Genomic DNA, 17,014 nt, shown 5'->3' with positions numbered 1-17,014 from the left:
ATATCACTATTACCACTTTTTAAAAGTGAAATACAACTTTTCATGCATAGGTTTAAAATACCAATGTACTATGTATGCAAATATAAAAGTTTAGGTGTTAGATATGTAAATACATAAGAATTATGTGCTACATATGTAAATTTCACTAATTTTAACTGTAAAAGAAACAAAATAGTTTACATAATTAAAATTCTACTATATGCTCTATTATACTTTAAAGTGACACCTTCCCACATCAGATTTATATAGAACTTACCACAGGCGTAACTTAATATATTCTCTAACATATATCAAATACATCAGCTGTGTTCACTGAAAGCAGAAGAAAAACTTTATTTATTTATTTTGTTCTGCAATAAATTTGTTCATAAGGTCAGATTAATCATAGAGACTTGTGAGAAATCCACCTTTCAAACATAACGAAGCATTGCAAAGGCATATTATTTGGAGCTGTATGACTTCCACCCTGCAACCAGATGAGTAAATTGCAGAAATTGTTAGCGCACAGAAACAACGCCTGTTTTATGCAGATATTATCAAAGAAATATTACATCACCTTCACAGTTGCAAATGTCAGATTGTTTGAGAACAGTATTGTATACCTGTTGAGCAAGTTAATTAATGTTAAGACACGAAGAATGTGGAATACAGTCCTTCATACTGATTCAAACCATATTTTGTGTCCTTAATAACATGCTATATATTATAAGAAAATTACAGTAGATCGAAGACTGTTATCTTTGAGATGAAGGAAAAAACAATTTTATTATAATTTGTCATGAAAAATTTGTCATTTACATACATAATACCACCTAATTCCTATGTTTTTGCATACGTAACATCCAAACTTACTTTTTTTACATTTATATCATCCAAATCATTCATATCACATGAAAAAAATACCATGATATTGACTTTTAAAATGTGAAATACTTATATAAAGTGACATATGTAAAAACTGATGTTTAGGTGGTAGACATGCAAATACATAGGAATTGCGTGGTATGTATGCGAATCTTCCTTAAAACATTAAGCTTTTGTGTTGACCTATGTGTGTTTTGGGCTTAAATTGAGTCTGCAAATGATCCAATCTTCTACAGTAAATGTGCATTAAGACCAAAGAATGCTCACCCTGCAACTTGGCCGCCAGCACGCCATGATCGCCAATTTTCAACGATAGAGAAGTTGAGGGATCTTACCCACTTAAGTGTGCCAATAAATGGTATATCGAGATCATGATCCCCACTATTAGGTTCACAAGTACATAATAAAAGTTAGATGGATCCTTGCATGAAATAGTAAATTCTAAAATTTAAAAGATTGTTTCCTTAAGATATGCTTCGATCACCTATAAATCAGAGCTCGATATCCTCTTCTTATTAGGTTGAGATGATGAGGCACAGAAGTTGGTACGTTATATGTGTAATTATTTGAATCCTGCTTGCAACGATGCCATTCTTCGACAGTACCCTGCAAATGTTTAACATCATTGACATTGCATGTGGTTAGTGAAAATAGAGAAAATTATAGAGGGCGAGTGTTCTCTTAGCATACTAATTTGTTCTTTTACTGGAAAGAGACAATAGTTTCATATTTAAGAAAAACAATAATGTAGTTTAGTCTAGCCGTCCCAAGTGTTCTTCATGCAAAATAGCGACCAAAATAACTTAGTTGAGCATGATATATAACAACAATCACAAGAGTAATGCAACTTCAATAAAAGAATATGATAAAAAATGAATTAATATCATTAATATATTATTCTACTCTTTCTCTCTTTTGTTTGGTTAACTTCACGTTAACCTTCATATCTGCTCCGCTCTATAAAAAATGATAAATGTCAGGTGCAACATCATACTGCTCAATGACGATTCACCTAATGCAGCGAGAAAGCCACCCAAATGAGACCCAATTATAAATCAGACTATATCAATACATCCAAAGGGTTGAAATTACCCAAAAAAGATCTAACGTGTAAAAAGATCCAACATATTAAAAACAACGGACTACATGTACGATGACACAATATGTGATTTTTCTTATGGGCATTTATGTGCATAAAGCCTTCATTGTATGAATTTTCACCCATAAAACTTTTTTATCATGCCATCATTTTACAAAACAGACTATGCAATCGCGTCCAGGTCATCAAGACGATTCAAATGAGCTTATTCACGTTTGAATCGGGCTAATTCACTTGGTGTGCGTTAAAGAGCAAAATGTTTACATTATTTAAATATGAAAATATTAATATATATTTATCTATTTAAATATTAATATTAGTATATATTTATATTTAAGTATATATATGAAATAATTAATATACATTTAAATATTTACATTTTAATAATATATATTATTCAACTTTCAATTTCAAATTCTCTCTTCCATTTCCTTCTTGACCATCTCTATTGTCCCATCTACCTTCCTGACTATGTAGACCTGAGACCACGCTTACTTAGAATGACAAAACCATTAGATCTTGATCAGGTGCTTCATTATTTCCCCTACAATCCGCTCTTAATCTCACGATGATAACTTTATAAATTTTAAATTTTCAATATGGTGCTTTAATATACTAAGTATGAATAATTAGAGTCTAATGACTAGCCTTAATCAAAAGTGTCCCATTATTGAGAGGTGACCATACGAGCTTACGATGATAATTTCATAAATTTAAACTTTTAATATGGTGCTATAATATGCTAAGTCAAAATACTTAACGCCTGATGACTAGCTTTAATCAAAAGTGTCTCGCGTTCTCGGGAGGGATAATTAATCAGGGGTTTGCATCTATGGGAAACTTTGAACTCCAATGTTAAAATTCTCACAAAATGGGAGCAAAAATTTTTGGGGTAGTCTTGTCTACTATCTCATATGCCTTATGAATATGTGACCTGAAACCTCACAGTCAACTCCCTTATTTCGTATATTTCGTTTCTTCTCTTCAAGAGAGGCCAACATTTTTTGAATTTTGGAGCCCACACTTCACCATATTAAACTAGATGTTTATCCTATTTATTGGCCGGAGTAGCATTGCTCCGAAAGAAATCAACTAAAAAATACTCAATTTACCTCCTTGATATGAAGAGCCACTTTGGTGAGACGGTCATTCGACCAATAATACGAAAGAAGACGATCATTCTACAAAAAAAAAATATTTATACAGTTTCAATCATATTTTGCATGAATAAAAAAATAATTGTTTATGTAGAAATAAATGAATTGTCAAACTAATAAAAATGACTTAACTGCACAATCAATATCAGGTACATATAATGAAGGATAGAATTCAAAAAACTTCTCCTTAATTGACCTGTGGTTCCCTTTTTGTTCCTTCAGTTCAAAAGAGTCATCAGGACATTTAGGCTCCAATATGCTATATTTGTTGATCTCTGAAAGGAACTAAGAGAATGTGCATGACCACATGAGTTTAGGATCATCTATGTAATAAGAAAATCATATAAATATTTTCAAAATGAAGGCTACCTCATTCAATGTTTTGAGGTTTGTTGCACAATGAGTATTCTTAGGATTTCGATAGTCTTCCCCCACACAATTTATTTGTATCAGCTGAGAATGAAAGAAGTCAGTAACATTTTTTAAGTTTAACATATCTTTGTAATATAAAACCAATTTGGCTATTTACTCTGAAGTATAGCTAACCATAATAAAGTCACTTGACATGATAAAATATCATATAACTCTTCTATATTATATTTTACATGCAATTTTAGTTGTTTAAAACTTAAAATAACTCCTAATTGGGAAAAATGTGATAGAAAAAGACATTTCATCATTTAACAAATAAAAATAAAGTGCAAACCTAAACGCTTATCATATAAAGAAAATTATTTAAGAAGATTATTTTAGGCTTCATTAAAAGTGGAGGGCTAATTAGGTACTTTTATAGGCTTTAAGATTAAAATCACTCAATGGAGATGATCAAAGGGCTATTTTGATACTTTACTCGTCAAAAGGAGCACTTAATATCCATTTGCCCTTTTTATTCTTTCTTTTTTCATTTGTTATTGGCAATGCATCGAAGTTCACATACAATACAATACAATAAATAATGTTTGCAATCAAGGAAAAGAAAATATGAACCTTTAGTAGTTCATCCGAAATTATTCCCAATCCATAAGCATGAGGAGGTTGAGAACTGATGTCAATCCTGTCGCTTGTAACTGGGTTGCCAACTAAATAACCCTGAAGACATTACAAGCCATCAAACCATAGTCGCATAGAAAGCCTCGAACAGATTTGGGGGAGAAGTTACAAAATTTAAAAGATTTATAGTATTTATATTGTGAAAAGTTTAGGTTACTAAAATTGAATTGTTCTATTTTCTGAGCTTGGCATAGCTTATTTATTGTGAAAAAAATGCTATTTTTAAAGAAGTAAATAAAAACACGAGCTGAAAATTTATTCTGTAGCGATAACTAGCTGAAGGACATACCTTGAGATTAACAAAGGGTTGCCGAAAATTTTCATTGCCTGTGACCCATTACATAGAATTAATTAGCATTTCATTTATAAATTATGTAATCTGAATTTTTAAATAATTACCATCTGCAATCTCTAGAGCAGACAGAGGTGCCATTTTCCCTCCATATGAATCTCCAGCAACATAAAAAGGATTTGATTGAAAACTTGGATGATCAAGCAACCACTGCATATAAGAATTAACGACTACAAAAATGGTTATTACTGAAGACATTGCAATTATTAAAATCTGCATTAACCATACACCTTAAATTTGAGGTAAGCCCTTTCATTCCTTCTCACATTAAATTTCAGACATGAAGCATGCATGGAATTAAAATCGTCTCACCTTTATAAGAAACTTATAGATTTGTTTTGCAGATTTTACTTCATCTGTATGATAATCCACAATACTTGGTGAGAATGAGAATCCGGTCCCCACAGGCCAATCCAAAAAGATAATGCTGGAGATCTAATCATCCAAATGGTTTTATTATAGAAAATAATGATAAATGTCACGAATGTAAATAAAAAAAGTTAAGGCAGTTCTTAAGCACGTACTTGTGTCCATGAAAAAGGATTAGAAGTCAAAGTAGGCAACGTTCCATCATATGCTTTGACCATAAACCCGAGAGGACCTGCACATAATAAGCCTAAAGAAATTAATAAAATCTTACACTTGTAATATATATCGGAAGAAGGGGATGGGAACGAGTAAGTGTTTATGAATGATAAGCAGCAAGGCAATGGGAAGTCAATCTTGCTTATAAATTTCTTGATATCAAGATTTGCAAGCTCTAATAACAAATTTTGTAATTTACAAAAATTGATATCACTACCAACATTGTCGATGAAGATGAAGAAGAAGATAATTTGGAAATAAGATTTAAACAAACACACACACACACACACACACTATTATTTGATTCACAAGAGAAACAAGATCTAAACTATAGCAGAACAAATCATAAATCCAACCCACTTCTCTGCTGATCCAAACACCATAATTCTGATCCCCTCTCCCTCAACCAAGGAAAGAAAAACAAAAAGTACAAGATATCTATAGATCGACCTATGTATGTAAAGGCCTAAAAAAAACAAGAAAAGAAGAAGAAATGAAGGTATGCGCGCATACCGATCACAGTAAGGTCCTATGACAATAGTAATTAATGCTAGAAGAGAAATATAAGTACATACCACTCAATTCCTATGTATTTAAATATCTAATGTCTAAACTTCATTTTTTACATGTGTGCCCCTTATCTATGCGTGAAAAACAATTAAGTATAGTTGATCAAATTATCATGCTGTGTGTGTTCTAAATATCAAATTTCCATGAAATAAATTATAAGAAAATAAGAAAATGATCACCAACGTCCAAGGCCAAGCCAGAAAAACCAGAGCAATAAGGTCCACCAACAAGAAAAAGAATAAGTGGATCATCACTGGGATTCCTCTCAGACTCTACAAAGTAGTAGAAGAGTTCTGCCCCGCTCTCTTCATTCACTGTCACATAGCTTCAAACCGCGAGGAGATTTATTAGCAACAAATTTCAATCATTAGGTATGCAAATTTAAGTTAAGATCTCACCCTGTTTCAAGGTAGAAGGGAAGAGAGCCATTGAAACCTGGAAGATGAGTGATTCTGCTTGCATGCAACGCATTACAGTAATAAGGAAACAAACAGAAATTGCAGAAGAAGACTGATAGTATTTGCAGGAGGATGAAGGTAGTAGACATGGTTGAATGAGAAGCAGAGCCGAAATAAGATAGAAAAAGCAGGCTCCGTCACTACAAAAATGGTTAGAGAGAGAAGTTTACGATTAAAAAAAGGGAGAGACGGAAGTTTATGATTAAAAAAAAAATGGAGAAATATAGTCAAATTTCTCATTCGGATGAATACAAATATAGAAACACCACACCTTCTTCGGCTCAATTTTTTAAGAAATATTTTTCTTAATTTTTTTTTTTTTGAATAGCAGATTTCACAAATTAAAAAAATATATATATTTTTACGTCAAGAGAGCAGCTGCAACTCATTAATAAGCTGTTCTGCAATAGTTGTGACATGAAACTGCTGCATAGAAGCTCTTCTGGATAAAATTGTTGTTTAATTGTTTTTTACATTTTGAAAATAATTTTATTATAGCCGTTTCTGAATAAATTGTTCATAGTACAAAGTATAAATGTAAAAAAAAAAAAGAGTAGATTTAAAAATAAAAAAAATCTCAGAAGTATAAATACGTTCTTAAAATAATACTAAAATATTTATTTTGTTGGAACTCTAAATTATTTAAAAAATATACGAGAGGGCGTGCCGCTCTGCACAGTCCAACCAATATTTATATGCCAAGCACATAATTCATTCGTATGTATATACATATCTCGCACCTAAACTTTCCTATTTAGAAGAAAAAAATGTAAGGGAATTGTTCTTAAAAATAAATAAAAAGAAACGCAAGGAGAACCTCTCTAAATTAAACAAAACAAAGTTCTTTAAGAAAATTATAAAGAGAAAAGCTACAGGACCTAACCCCATATAAAGTATTCCACTATTAATGTACAATTACAAAGAGTGCCCACTTTTCTCACAACCCAGAGAATGTAGTTATAATTTCACATCAAATATAACATTTTTTCATATACGATTCATAAAATATTTCAAGAGTTAAGAGAAAGTTGTATGGTAAATCCGGCAGTTGTAAGTAATTGTCGCTGGGAGTTACAATCGAATCTTCAATATAATGTTATTGATTATACCGCATTCGATATTTGAAGTCCGTCATTACACTATATTTAAAATATGTCGTTGCACTGTATTTGGGACACATCATTACACTGTAAAGTCCGCCAAAGATGGTTAGCAGGGGCGGACGACGGTGGTCGATGATAGTCTGCGAGTGGTTATTGACAACAGCCAACGGGCGTTGGTCAATTGCAGCCGGCGGCCAGTTATCGATGGTGAAGCGGAAAATTTTCGCATTTGTTCAATTCTACTTTTTAACTATGTGATGAATTTTTATAAAATGCCAACCAAACAATCAGACTGAAATAAACAAATTATTTTTAGAATTCTATTTTAATTAATGATAATAATTTTTCATAAATTTATGTTTATTAAATAATACATTTTAAAATAAATAGTTTATAAGAAATTAATTTCAAATATAATTTTAAAAAAATAGCTTAAAATAGTATTTTTATAGTTTTTTATATTTAATACATAATATGTTTTGTTAATTTTTTATATTTCAAATATGTATATGTTCTAAAAAATTTTATAAAATAATATTACATTAGAAAATATTTTCGAAGTTATAATATCTTTAAACATAAGTAATGATGAAAAACGTCACGTTTTTCACATTTATATCAAATTTAAGAGATTAATTAATTTATATTAATTAATATATTTCAAATTCAATTAAAAATTTTGTCCCTTTAATTATGCTTATAAATTTAAATCAAGCTTCATAAAAAAATAATAATAATAACTTTTTCTTAATTTTCGATTGCATTACTTAATAAATATTAAAAAAAAACAAATCTTTTTTAGCATCAATTTACAAAAAAGAGATTATTTAAAATTTGAATTATTTTATAAATATAAAATTATATACATTAATTATATTAAGAAGCTTTGCTTAACGAATTTATAATTCCTTGATTCCTGTCTTTTCATTTCTCTTTAATGCTTAGCTAACCATTTCGATTAAGTGTTGTGAGGTTGGCTCCTTTATTTCAGCTGTAGTTGCAAATGACGCATTCTGCAATAACTGCCTCCTCTTATAAAACTAACTAAAAATCCAACCAAATAAACTCTCAAGATATGACAAATCAGCATGATATTCTCCTCCTACAACTTGAAAAACATAGAAATATAAAGTGAAGGCAGGGAAAAGACAATAACATTTGATTCATACATAAATTTTCTATTATTAATCAACATAAAAGGATCATATCTCCTCCCCAAAATAAGTGAAATGATTCACTGAAATCAGAGACTCTGGTGAGAAATCCATCTTTCAAACATAAAAAAACATTCGAATGGCATTATATCTGGTGCTATATGACCACCCCCCTACAACCAGTTCACAAACACCAATGGAATAATTACTCTCAGAACAACATAACATCCGCCATATTATAAATCAAACATCAAGAAAATTCATACCTTCACAGTTGCAAAAGTTAAATTGTTTGAGAACAAAATGGTGTATCTGCAAATTCAAAATCATGAAAAAAAAAAGCTTCAGACTTTTGAGTAAAAGAAGAATCTTCTTTAAAAAATCACAAATTTACAGTCTCCTCACCCTGCAACTTGCCCGCCAGCATGCCACGATCGCCGTGGCTCCAAGACGAAAAAATTGAGAGATTTTACCCACTCTAACGTGCCCAAGATTGGAATCTTCAGATCATGATCACCACTGTTTGAACCACAATATAATTAATAAAACTTAAATCCCCAAGCAAATAAACATCTTTCTTCTTTCTAGCATTTACAGAAAAGAAGGCTGGAAATTTACCTGTAAACTAGAGCTCGAAATCCTCGAGTAATGAGACTATAGTGATAAGGTACAATGCTTGGGACGCTTCGTGTGTAGAAATACGAATCCACATCGAAATTATCAAGGTGAAATCGTTCAATTGTTCCCTTGAAATATATACATTATCACACAATTTCAAACATTTGAATTCATCACAATGATGAAAAATAATTCATTTATAAGTACCTCCTTGACATGGAGGGCCTCTTTCACAAGATGGTGATTCGCCCAGTAATTGGCAAGAAGAGCAGCGGTCTGAACATATTACCATTTCAAATTAGTTTTTGCTAATCTTTTAATAAGTTTAGCAGCTATATTTGTAGCACACAGAATGAAGGGAATGTGCAGAGCTCAACTATGCAAGAAATATCAGGAACTGATGACAATGGTGAGTCGATGAACTCTTCTTGATTCTCCTTGAGAGCCCTCATAGCTGACGTTGGAGCTTCATCAGGACAGGTGGGGTCCAGTATACTATAAATATCAATTTCTGATAGAAACTGCATGCAATTACAGGAAGACAGTTTCAACCCAACTAAAGAAAAGAAAAACACAATTTGTTTAGAAGGAAGACATCGCTCACTCCATTTAATGTCTCAAGATGAGTGGCACAAAGAACGTTTTGAGGCTTTTTGAAGTCTTTTTCTCCAGCACAGTGTGTCATTATCAGCTGAATATAAAGGAAGCTTCAATACTAACGCATGAAAGGAGAAAAAAATAGAAGTGGACAAAACCTGACAATGTTGGATTCAATGTTGCCCTTGTAATGACACCAAGACCCTAATACATATTAAGATCAAGCATAAAGCAGAAAGAGAATTGTTGACCATTAAAATTAAAATTATTAATTAGGTTTTAATTAAACTTCATTAATTAATGATAAATTTCCTGCATATTCCACTTCCGTAATCATTTGCGCGAAGCACTTTGATTTGAAGTATAAAGACACATGATAGGCTCTGTTAACTGCTCGCACTCTCATTCACACCTCTCGGTCTCCTTTTTCCTCCCTGTTTGAAACCCTCTATCTCCACACACTATTCAACATAGAAGCCGTGAAGACTTCGGAAAAGCCTTCGTCTATCCACTATTCCCTTCCAGTTCCACTACTCTCTCTCTCTCTCTCTCTCTCTCTCTCTCTCTCTCTTCTGACAGAGTCATAAGCCCTTTATCGTTCTACTTTTTCATTTCGTTGTTTTGCTTCCTCTGTGTATGCAACGCGAAGCCCGCATGCAAGATTGCCCATATTTAAGGTGTCTATTTAAGCAAATCAATTACATATATTTTCAAAACCATGCATGTAACTACTAATGCAAAATCTGTATTAAATTCATGACTTCAAATTTATACAAGTCTTTAAAGCTTATAAACTTTTAAGATATTTACATATATGAAATTATAAGCTTGTGTGTACTTCAACTAATGTATTGAATGATTAAATACTATGTTCAAGAATGTTGCGAGGGCTAATTGGGTTCTTTGTCTATAGGATAGGGTTATAAGTCCCACCCGACTAGTTCGACCCTCCTTGCAAGAACTGAAGTTGTCGAGTCTAGTAATTTTGAAATAAATGTCAATCATAAAATAAAAATTTACAGGTCCAAATAACATAGTATGGTCCTCCTCCATATAAGGATTGAAGTTGACAAGACTTATATCCTAAAAAGTCTAACTAAAAAATTTAAATGCCGCTTTAAATATAAATTTTTTTAAAATAAACAATTTTTCGATGATGACCGAGTTGATAGAAGATTTCGACCGGAGGGCCTATTTTAAAATTAGGTTTTAAAGTCAATTTTGAATTCAATTATTTCAATCACGGATCCAATTCTCTTAAGTGAGACAGTCAATAGGGTATAAAAATAAACTATCCCCGATAATGACCGTGTTGATCAAAGATTTCAATCAGAGAGATTAGTCTTTTCAATTAAGAATTTCAAAGTAATCAACCATAACATCTAAGTTTAAATCAATCACTAAAGACTTAAAGCAAGGCAAGTAATAAATTTTTCATTAACTTCAGCTCACAATAGTGAATATCATATCAAATGTATCTATATATATTCATAATCGATGAAATTACATGTCAGTAAAGATGTGGCCCGAGTCCTCTGTTGACGTGATTTGCATGCAAATGACACTACAAAGTAGTGGTTACGACCAAAACTCTTGGATCGGATGGTCGACGGGTTTAAGGAAAAATTCCCCCGATAATGGTCGTGTTGATTGAATACTTCAACCAAAAGGGTGAATCTTTTAAATCACAATTTTTAAAGTCATCAACCACATGATTTTGTCGGCAAATAACACCACAAAGTAGCAGTTACGATCAAAGCATTCTGACCGTATGTTTGCCACCAAATATCACTATTATATTATGGTCACGACCGCAACCCGTATATTCCCAACAACTTTCTACAGTTTGAGTTGTGAACCATAAGAGTACAATTAATTAACATAAAATATTCTGTGAGCTAAGGTCGACTTGAATTTGTCCCTTTAGACAAACATCAACCACATACTACAAAGATCTCTAGGATGATGCAATCTGTGAAAGCTATCAAAAATCTTTCAGCCAGGTTGGGTCAACTGTCTCTTATAAGCAGATCAGAGGCCACGACGACTCGAAATGATAGAACCATGAGATATTGATCGAGTTTCTTCTTCATTTCCCTCACCCTCTATTTTAAGCTTCAAGTGATAGATTTTACAACTTAAATCCTAAGTCTGTGGCAATGTATGTTGAATAATCAATTCTCAATTACTAGCCTTAATTGAAAGTGCTCTCCCGCTATTGAGAGAGATGATTAACCATAGAGACCCCAGAACAAAAAAGTTCTCGCTAAATGAGGGTGAAATCTTTAGGCAATGCTTATTTACAATCTAATCCGCCTTATGAAAATTTAACATTCTAAAGTTCTCTCGACAAATGAAAATAATAAATGCAAAGAGCCCCACGAAGCAGTAAAAAATTTCATAGCCCACAGGAAAGTAAAACTTATGTTCAGAAATTCTCTTTATAGAAATCAGTTTAAAGTGGTCCCACTTGATCCCATAAAAGCAATGAGAGAGGGAAGGAACAAGTGAGGAACGGAGGGAGGGAGAGAGCAGATAGACATAATGAAAAAAAGAATTTTGGATAAAAATTTAGTGGAAATTTTGGGGTTATGACATTCAATTTGAGGACATTTGGAGATATGGCTAATTTGGGGCAAAATTGAGGGTTTTGGATTTAGTTTTAAATTGGGCTCAAAGTATGGGTCAATTGGGCTTGGATTTGATTTAAATCAAGTTTGGTCGTGATGAATTTGAGTTTAGAATTGAAATTTGGGAAAGTTTGGATGAAATTGAGGAACATATGGGGTGGATTTGGAGAAATTGGGCCTTTAGGGCAATTTTGGGTTATTGGTCAAAATGGTCAAACTGAGTTTAATTGAAGGGTTCAAATTGGTTTTGGAGTCATTTGAAATGATTTTGAGGGTTTTAGAAAAATTTGGGCCACCAAGGGTATTTTTGTAATTTTGGCAAATTTGGGTATTTTGGGTGAAATTAGGAATTTCTGTCAAATTTGGGGGTTTGGGGGTGTTTTGGTAAATTAGGTAGATTTGAGAGGGCAAAAGACTAAGTTAGGTATTTTGGCAAAATTGAGATTTCAAACACCCCATTTGAGCTATGGTCCAATGGAATCTCCATTTGGGTTCTCTATGTACTGGCCTTGGCTAGACCTATGCCTAAGACTAGTGGGTCTAGAAGACTATCTACATGAGTGTCCCAAAAGATCAAGAGATCAAAGTTAACAAGTTGGGTTTAGGGTTGTAAGTGAGTGAGTGAAAGTGAGAGCAAGTGAGTGAACTAGCTCCAGACCAACATCCAGGGTCAATACTAAGGTCAAACAGTCCTATGGAGACTCTCCTTGAGCTCCCCTGTAGTGCCATAATGACCCCACTTACTAAGTGCTGGAGGTTAGGACAAATATGTGGAATTTCAAGTTAAGTGGAGAAGAGTTTGGAATTTCTAATGGCGAGGGTTTCTTTTCTAGTTTTTTAAGAATAGTCAACAGGAAAGTCTTATGGCTAGACCCCAGGCTACTAAAGAGGAAAGACTAAACTTTAACCAAAAGTGAAGTCAACAGTCGGGATACCACCATACCATGATGAATCCAACATATGTGCATAAGATAACTTTCATGACATATGAAAGACATTATGAGTTCTTAGTGATGTCTTTTGACCTCACCAACTCCTCGACAACATTTCAGTCCCTCATGAATATGATTTTTCAACCTTACCTCCGTAAATTTGTCCTGGTCTTCTTTGGTGACATTATGGTCTACAGTTGTATAGAGACAGAGCACTCGAGACACCTAAGTACAATACTCAAGGCTTTGAGAGAGCATCAATTGTATGTCAACTTGAAGAAATGTTCATTTGCACAGTTACAGGTGGAGTATCAATGACATGTGGTGACCAGAATAAGGGTAGGAGTGGATCAATCCAAGATTGTGGCTATGATGAATTGCCCTTACCAATGATTTTGAAGGAGTTAAGAGGATTTTTGGGTCTCATAGGCTACTAACGGAAGTTCGTGAAAGGATTTGACATGATAGCATGACCACTGACAGGGCAGTCGAAAAAAGATAATTTCAAATGGGGGGAAAGAAACAACACAGATATTTGAATATTTGAAGAGAGCCACGACCAATGTCCTTTTATTAGTACTTCCGGATTTTAATAAACTATTTGTGGTGGAAATAGATGCATCAAAGTACGAGTTGGGAGCAGTGCTCATGCAGAACTAGCGGTGCTTTCTTGCTTCAGTCAGGTTCTTACGGCCAGAGCGAGGCCAAAATCAGTGTATGAACTGCAATTGATAGCGATTGTCTTGGTCATTCAGAAGTTGAGGCCCTATCTGTTGGGACGGCATCTTCTTGTCAAGACAAGTTAAAAGATTTTAAAGTATCTTTTAGAGCAGCAGACGATCACTAACGAGCATTAGCGATGGCTATCCAAGCTATTGGGGCATGATTTCGAGATTCAATATTAATCAGGATTGAAGAATAAGGAAGCCTACACACTATCAAGAAAGGTGGAGGAAGCTCAATTGATGGTCCTATTGATACCCTTGGTCCTAGACTGAGAAGCCTTGAGAAAAGAGATCGAACAGGACAAGGAGCTGAGGAAGATAAGGGTCATATTACTACAAGATTCGAGCTATCATCTAGGATATACATTGAGGATGCAGCAACTGCTCCACTATTCCCGATTCGTGCTACCCAGGGCATCAAAATATATTCTCAGATTATTACAGGAGTTTCATGGCCATGCGATAAAGGGACACTCAAGGTTACAGAATAGCCGTCTAGCGGCAGAGCTTTAGTGGGTACCAGAGCGTATCATAAGCTTGATATAGCTAGTTATGTAACAAATTATTTTGAATGGCAGCTGTCTTTTGGCTGAGTTTAGAATTATGGGTGAGGACCATTGATGATTTCCGCTAGTGAGAACCCGTAGCAGGCTCAATAATTAGACTATTAACTTCCCCTCTAGGCAGCTTAATGAAATGTGGTTATAGCGTGTACAATGTTTGAGTAATGAAGAGCTAGAGTTGGTTCACGAATAATAAATTGATGAGAAGATACAAGCTTAGATGATAACTTGATCAACCTCACCTAAATGAATATAGGTGTACAAGCATGTTGGGAAAAAACAATTTTTCACTCTTTTTTCATGCCGAAAATAAAATTATTATGTTTAAGGTAATTTTGAGGAGGTTTTCAAAGTCTAAAATGGTTTCTAATTAGATCTAACCAAATGATATATTTAACAAAACTTACCAACTTTTAAAATATGTTTAATAATTTCAATCAACTAAACAAGCCCTAAAAAGAGGAAGGAAGCACCTTATAAAGCTCTTTGGAAATAATTCCCAATCCATAAGCATGTGGAGCTTGGGAGCTGGTGTCAACTTTTTCACCCGTTACAGGATTACCAACTAGATAACCCTTGAAAATATCAAAAAAGTTTGAAACTTCAACAAAAGTTTGAAACTTCAACAAATTTGAAACTTCAACAAATTTATTCCAACTAGGCTTATAAGCATTTGTATAAAAAACATATGTAATGATAGTTTTCGAGATACAATACAATTGCATAAAGTAAATACCTTGATATTGATTAGAGGCTTCTGACCACCTTCATTTCCTGTGTTCAACAAAAAGAATAACTGACGCCTTAGCATAAATAAATTATATCATGCTTTTGTTCGTATAGAACTTTTCGGCAAAAATAGTCACCTTCAACAATTTTATGAGCAGTTAGCACAGTTACTTTCCCACCATATGAATCACCACCCATGTAGAAAGGATTTGAGAGGAAACTCGGATGATCAAGGAGCCACTACATTATTTCAATAATGTATATAATGTTGTGAGAGTTATAAATACAACACAGTTCTAAAGCAAAGTTCTGAATGTTAAATTGTAGAGCCTCGTTAATGCCGTCCTATGATAAAACAACTTGCATAGAGACAATGAGTTGATCAATCTTGTGAAATATATAAAATTCAAAAGAATTTATGAGTATTTTTATTAAGAAATTGACATTAATTGTTTATTGTGTGAAGCATATGACATCAATAAGCATTGGAAACCTTCAAAAGTATTTATGAGTATTTTTATTAGGAAATTGACATTAATTGTTTATCATGAGAAGTCTATGACATCAATAAGCGTTAGAGGGATATCTGAATCATGACCCAAACTCTATTTATCAGTGTTGAGAATAGTTGCACAACCTTATTTAGATTATTGAGAGCAAATAAATTAAATTAAAATAAAACCTACAAAACCCATATTTTTTTATGTAGATTCACTCAAGCGTATCATAAGCTTGATATAGCTAGTTATGTAACAAATTATTTTGAATGGCAGCTGTCTTTTGGCTGAGTTTTGAATTAATGGTGAGGACCATTGATGATTTCCGCTAGTGAGAACCCGTAGCAGGCTCAATAATTAGACTATTAACTTCCCCTCTAGGCAGCTTAATGAAATGTGGTTATAGCGTGTACAATGTTTGAGTAATGAAGAGCTAGAGTTGGTTCACGAATAATAAATTGATGAGAAGATACAAGCTTAGATGATAACTTGATCAACCTCACCTAAATGAATATAGGTGTACAAGCATGTTGGGAAAAAACAATTTTTCACTCTTTTTTCATGCGAAAATAAAATTATTATGTTTAGGTCATTTTGAGGAAGTTTTCAAAGTCTGAAATGGTTTCTAATTATATCTAACTAAATGATATATTTAACAAAACTTACCAACTTTTAAAATATGTTTAATAATTTCAATCAACTAAACAAGCCCTAAAAAGAGGAAGGAAGCACCTTATAAAGCTCTTTGGAAATAATTCCCAATCCATAAGCATGTTGAGCCTGGGAGCTGGTGTCAACTTTTTCACCCGTTACAGGATTACCAACTAGATAACCCTTGAAAATATCAAAAAAGTTTGAAACTTCAACAAATTTATTCCAACTAGGCTTATAAGCATTTGTATAAAAAACATATGTAATGATAGTTTTCGAGATACAATACAATTGCATAAAGTAAATACCTTGATATTGATTAGAGGCTTCTGACCACCTTCATTTCCTGTGTTCAACAAAAAGAATAACTGACGCCTTAGCATAAATAAATTATATCATGCTTTTGTTCGTATAGAACTTTTCGGCAAAAATAGTCACCTTCAACAATTTTATGAGCAGTTAGCACAGCTACTTTCCCACCATATGAATCACCACCCATGTAGAAAGGATTTGAGAGGAAACTCGGATGATCAAGGAGCCACTACATTATTTCAATAATGTATATAATGTTGTGAGAGTTATAAATACAACACAGTTCTAAAGCAAAGTTCTGAATGTTAAATTGTAGAGCCTCGTTAATGCCGTCCTATGATAAAACAACTTGCATAGAGACAATGAGT

General features: G+C 33.1%; 2 protein-coding genes across 7 annotated transcripts; both read right to left on the bottom strand.

Annotated features, from left to right (window-relative positions):
* Nucleotides 1-198: 198 nt before the first annotated feature.
* LOC110017844 (serine carboxypeptidase-like 6) lies at nucleotides 199-6,262 on the bottom strand. Of its 3 annotated transcripts, XM_020714974.1 has the most exons (15): nucleotides 6,076-6,262; nucleotides 5,857-6,002; nucleotides 5,047-5,123; nucleotides 4,835-4,957; nucleotides 4,570-4,672; nucleotides 4,460-4,497; nucleotides 4,108-4,209; nucleotides 3,490-3,573; nucleotides 3,253-3,405; nucleotides 3,076-3,144; nucleotides 1,349-1,470; nucleotides 1,132-1,245; nucleotides 557-602; nucleotides 408-466; nucleotides 199-312 (listed from the first exon to the last, which is right to left on the bottom strand). In XM_020714974.1, the coding sequence occupies exons 1-15, from the start codon at nucleotides 6,222-6,224 to the stop codon at nucleotides 300-302; spliced, it is 1,398 nt and encodes a 465-aa protein (XP_020570633.1). In that variant the 5' UTR covers nucleotides 6,225-6,262; the 3' UTR covers nucleotides 199-299. The 3 variants fall into 3 exon arrangements, with proteins under 3 accessions (XP_020570633.1, XP_020570632.1, XP_020570635.1); XM_020714973.1 differs by having other exon boundaries at nucleotides 249-466; XM_020714976.1 differs by lacking the exons at nucleotides 3,076-3,144; nucleotides 3,253-3,405; nucleotides 3,490-3,573 and having other exon boundaries at nucleotides 249-466.
* A 2,052-nt stretch (nucleotides 6,263-8,314) lies between these two features.
* Nucleotides 8,315-16,894, bottom strand: LOC110017845 (putative serine carboxypeptidase-like 52). 4 transcript variants are annotated; one of them, XM_020714977.1, is made up of 10 exons: nucleotides 16,773-16,894; nucleotides 16,643-16,680; nucleotides 16,416-16,517; nucleotides 9,615-9,701; nucleotides 9,388-9,531; nucleotides 9,218-9,286; nucleotides 9,011-9,138; nucleotides 8,798-8,911; nucleotides 8,659-8,704; nucleotides 8,315-8,565 (listed from the first exon to the last, which is right to left on the bottom strand). In XM_020714977.1, exons 1-10 carry the CDS (start codon nucleotides 16,831-16,833, stop codon nucleotides 8,482-8,484), a joined length of 873 nt encoding a protein of 290 aa, XP_020570636.1. In that variant the 5' UTR covers nucleotides 16,834-16,894; the 3' UTR covers nucleotides 8,315-8,481. The 4 variants fall into 4 exon arrangements, with proteins under 4 accessions (XP_020570636.1, XP_020570637.1, XP_020570639.1 ...); XM_020714978.1 differs by lacking the exons at nucleotides 16,416-16,517; nucleotides 16,643-16,680; nucleotides 16,773-16,894 and adding exons at nucleotides 14,931-15,032; nucleotides 15,194-15,231; nucleotides 15,324-15,435; XM_020714980.1 differs by lacking the exons at nucleotides 16,416-16,517; nucleotides 16,643-16,680 and adding an exon at nucleotides 15,194-15,231.
* Between the last annotated feature and the right edge of the window lie 120 nt (nucleotides 16,895-17,014).

Source organism: Phalaenopsis equestris, unplaced genomic scaffold (genome assembly GCF_001263595.1).
Source record: "Phalaenopsis equestris unplaced genomic scaffold, ASM126359v1 Scaffold000002, whole genome shotgun sequence".
NCBI classification, from domain to species: domain Eukaryota; kingdom Viridiplantae; phylum Streptophyta; class Magnoliopsida; order Asparagales; family Orchidaceae; genus Phalaenopsis; species Phalaenopsis equestris.
The sequence above is the reverse complement of the archived record's forward strand: the minus strand, read 5'-3'. Positions and strand labels throughout refer to the sequence as shown.

Bases quoted from the DNA above. Each gene is read 5' to 3' on its own strand.
- LOC110017844 (XM_020714973.1), bottom strand. From the start codon at position 6,224: ATGTCTACTACCTTCATCCTCCTGCAAATACTATCAGTCTTCTTCTGC. The intron at 4,958-5,046 runs GTACGTGCTTAA...TTGGATGATTAG, and splicing joins ATCCTTTTTCATGGACACAA to ATCTCCAGCATTATCTTTTT. The intron at 467-556 runs GTGATGTAATAT...ATCTGGTTGCAG, and splicing joins TGACATTTGCAACTGTGAAG to GGTGGAAGTCATACAGCTCC.
- LOC110017845 (XM_020714977.1), bottom strand. From the start codon at position 16,833: ATGGGTGGTGATTCATATGGTGGGAAAGTAGCTGTGCTAACTGCTCAT. The intron at 16,681-16,772 runs GTGACTATTTTT...TGTTGAACACAG, and splicing joins TGCTCATAAAATTGTTGAAG to GAAATGAAGGTGGTCAGAAG. The intron at 8,705-8,797 runs GTGAGGAGACTG...TTGAATTTGCAG, and splicing joins GCTGGCGGGCAAGTTGCAGG to ATACACCATTTTGTTCTCAA.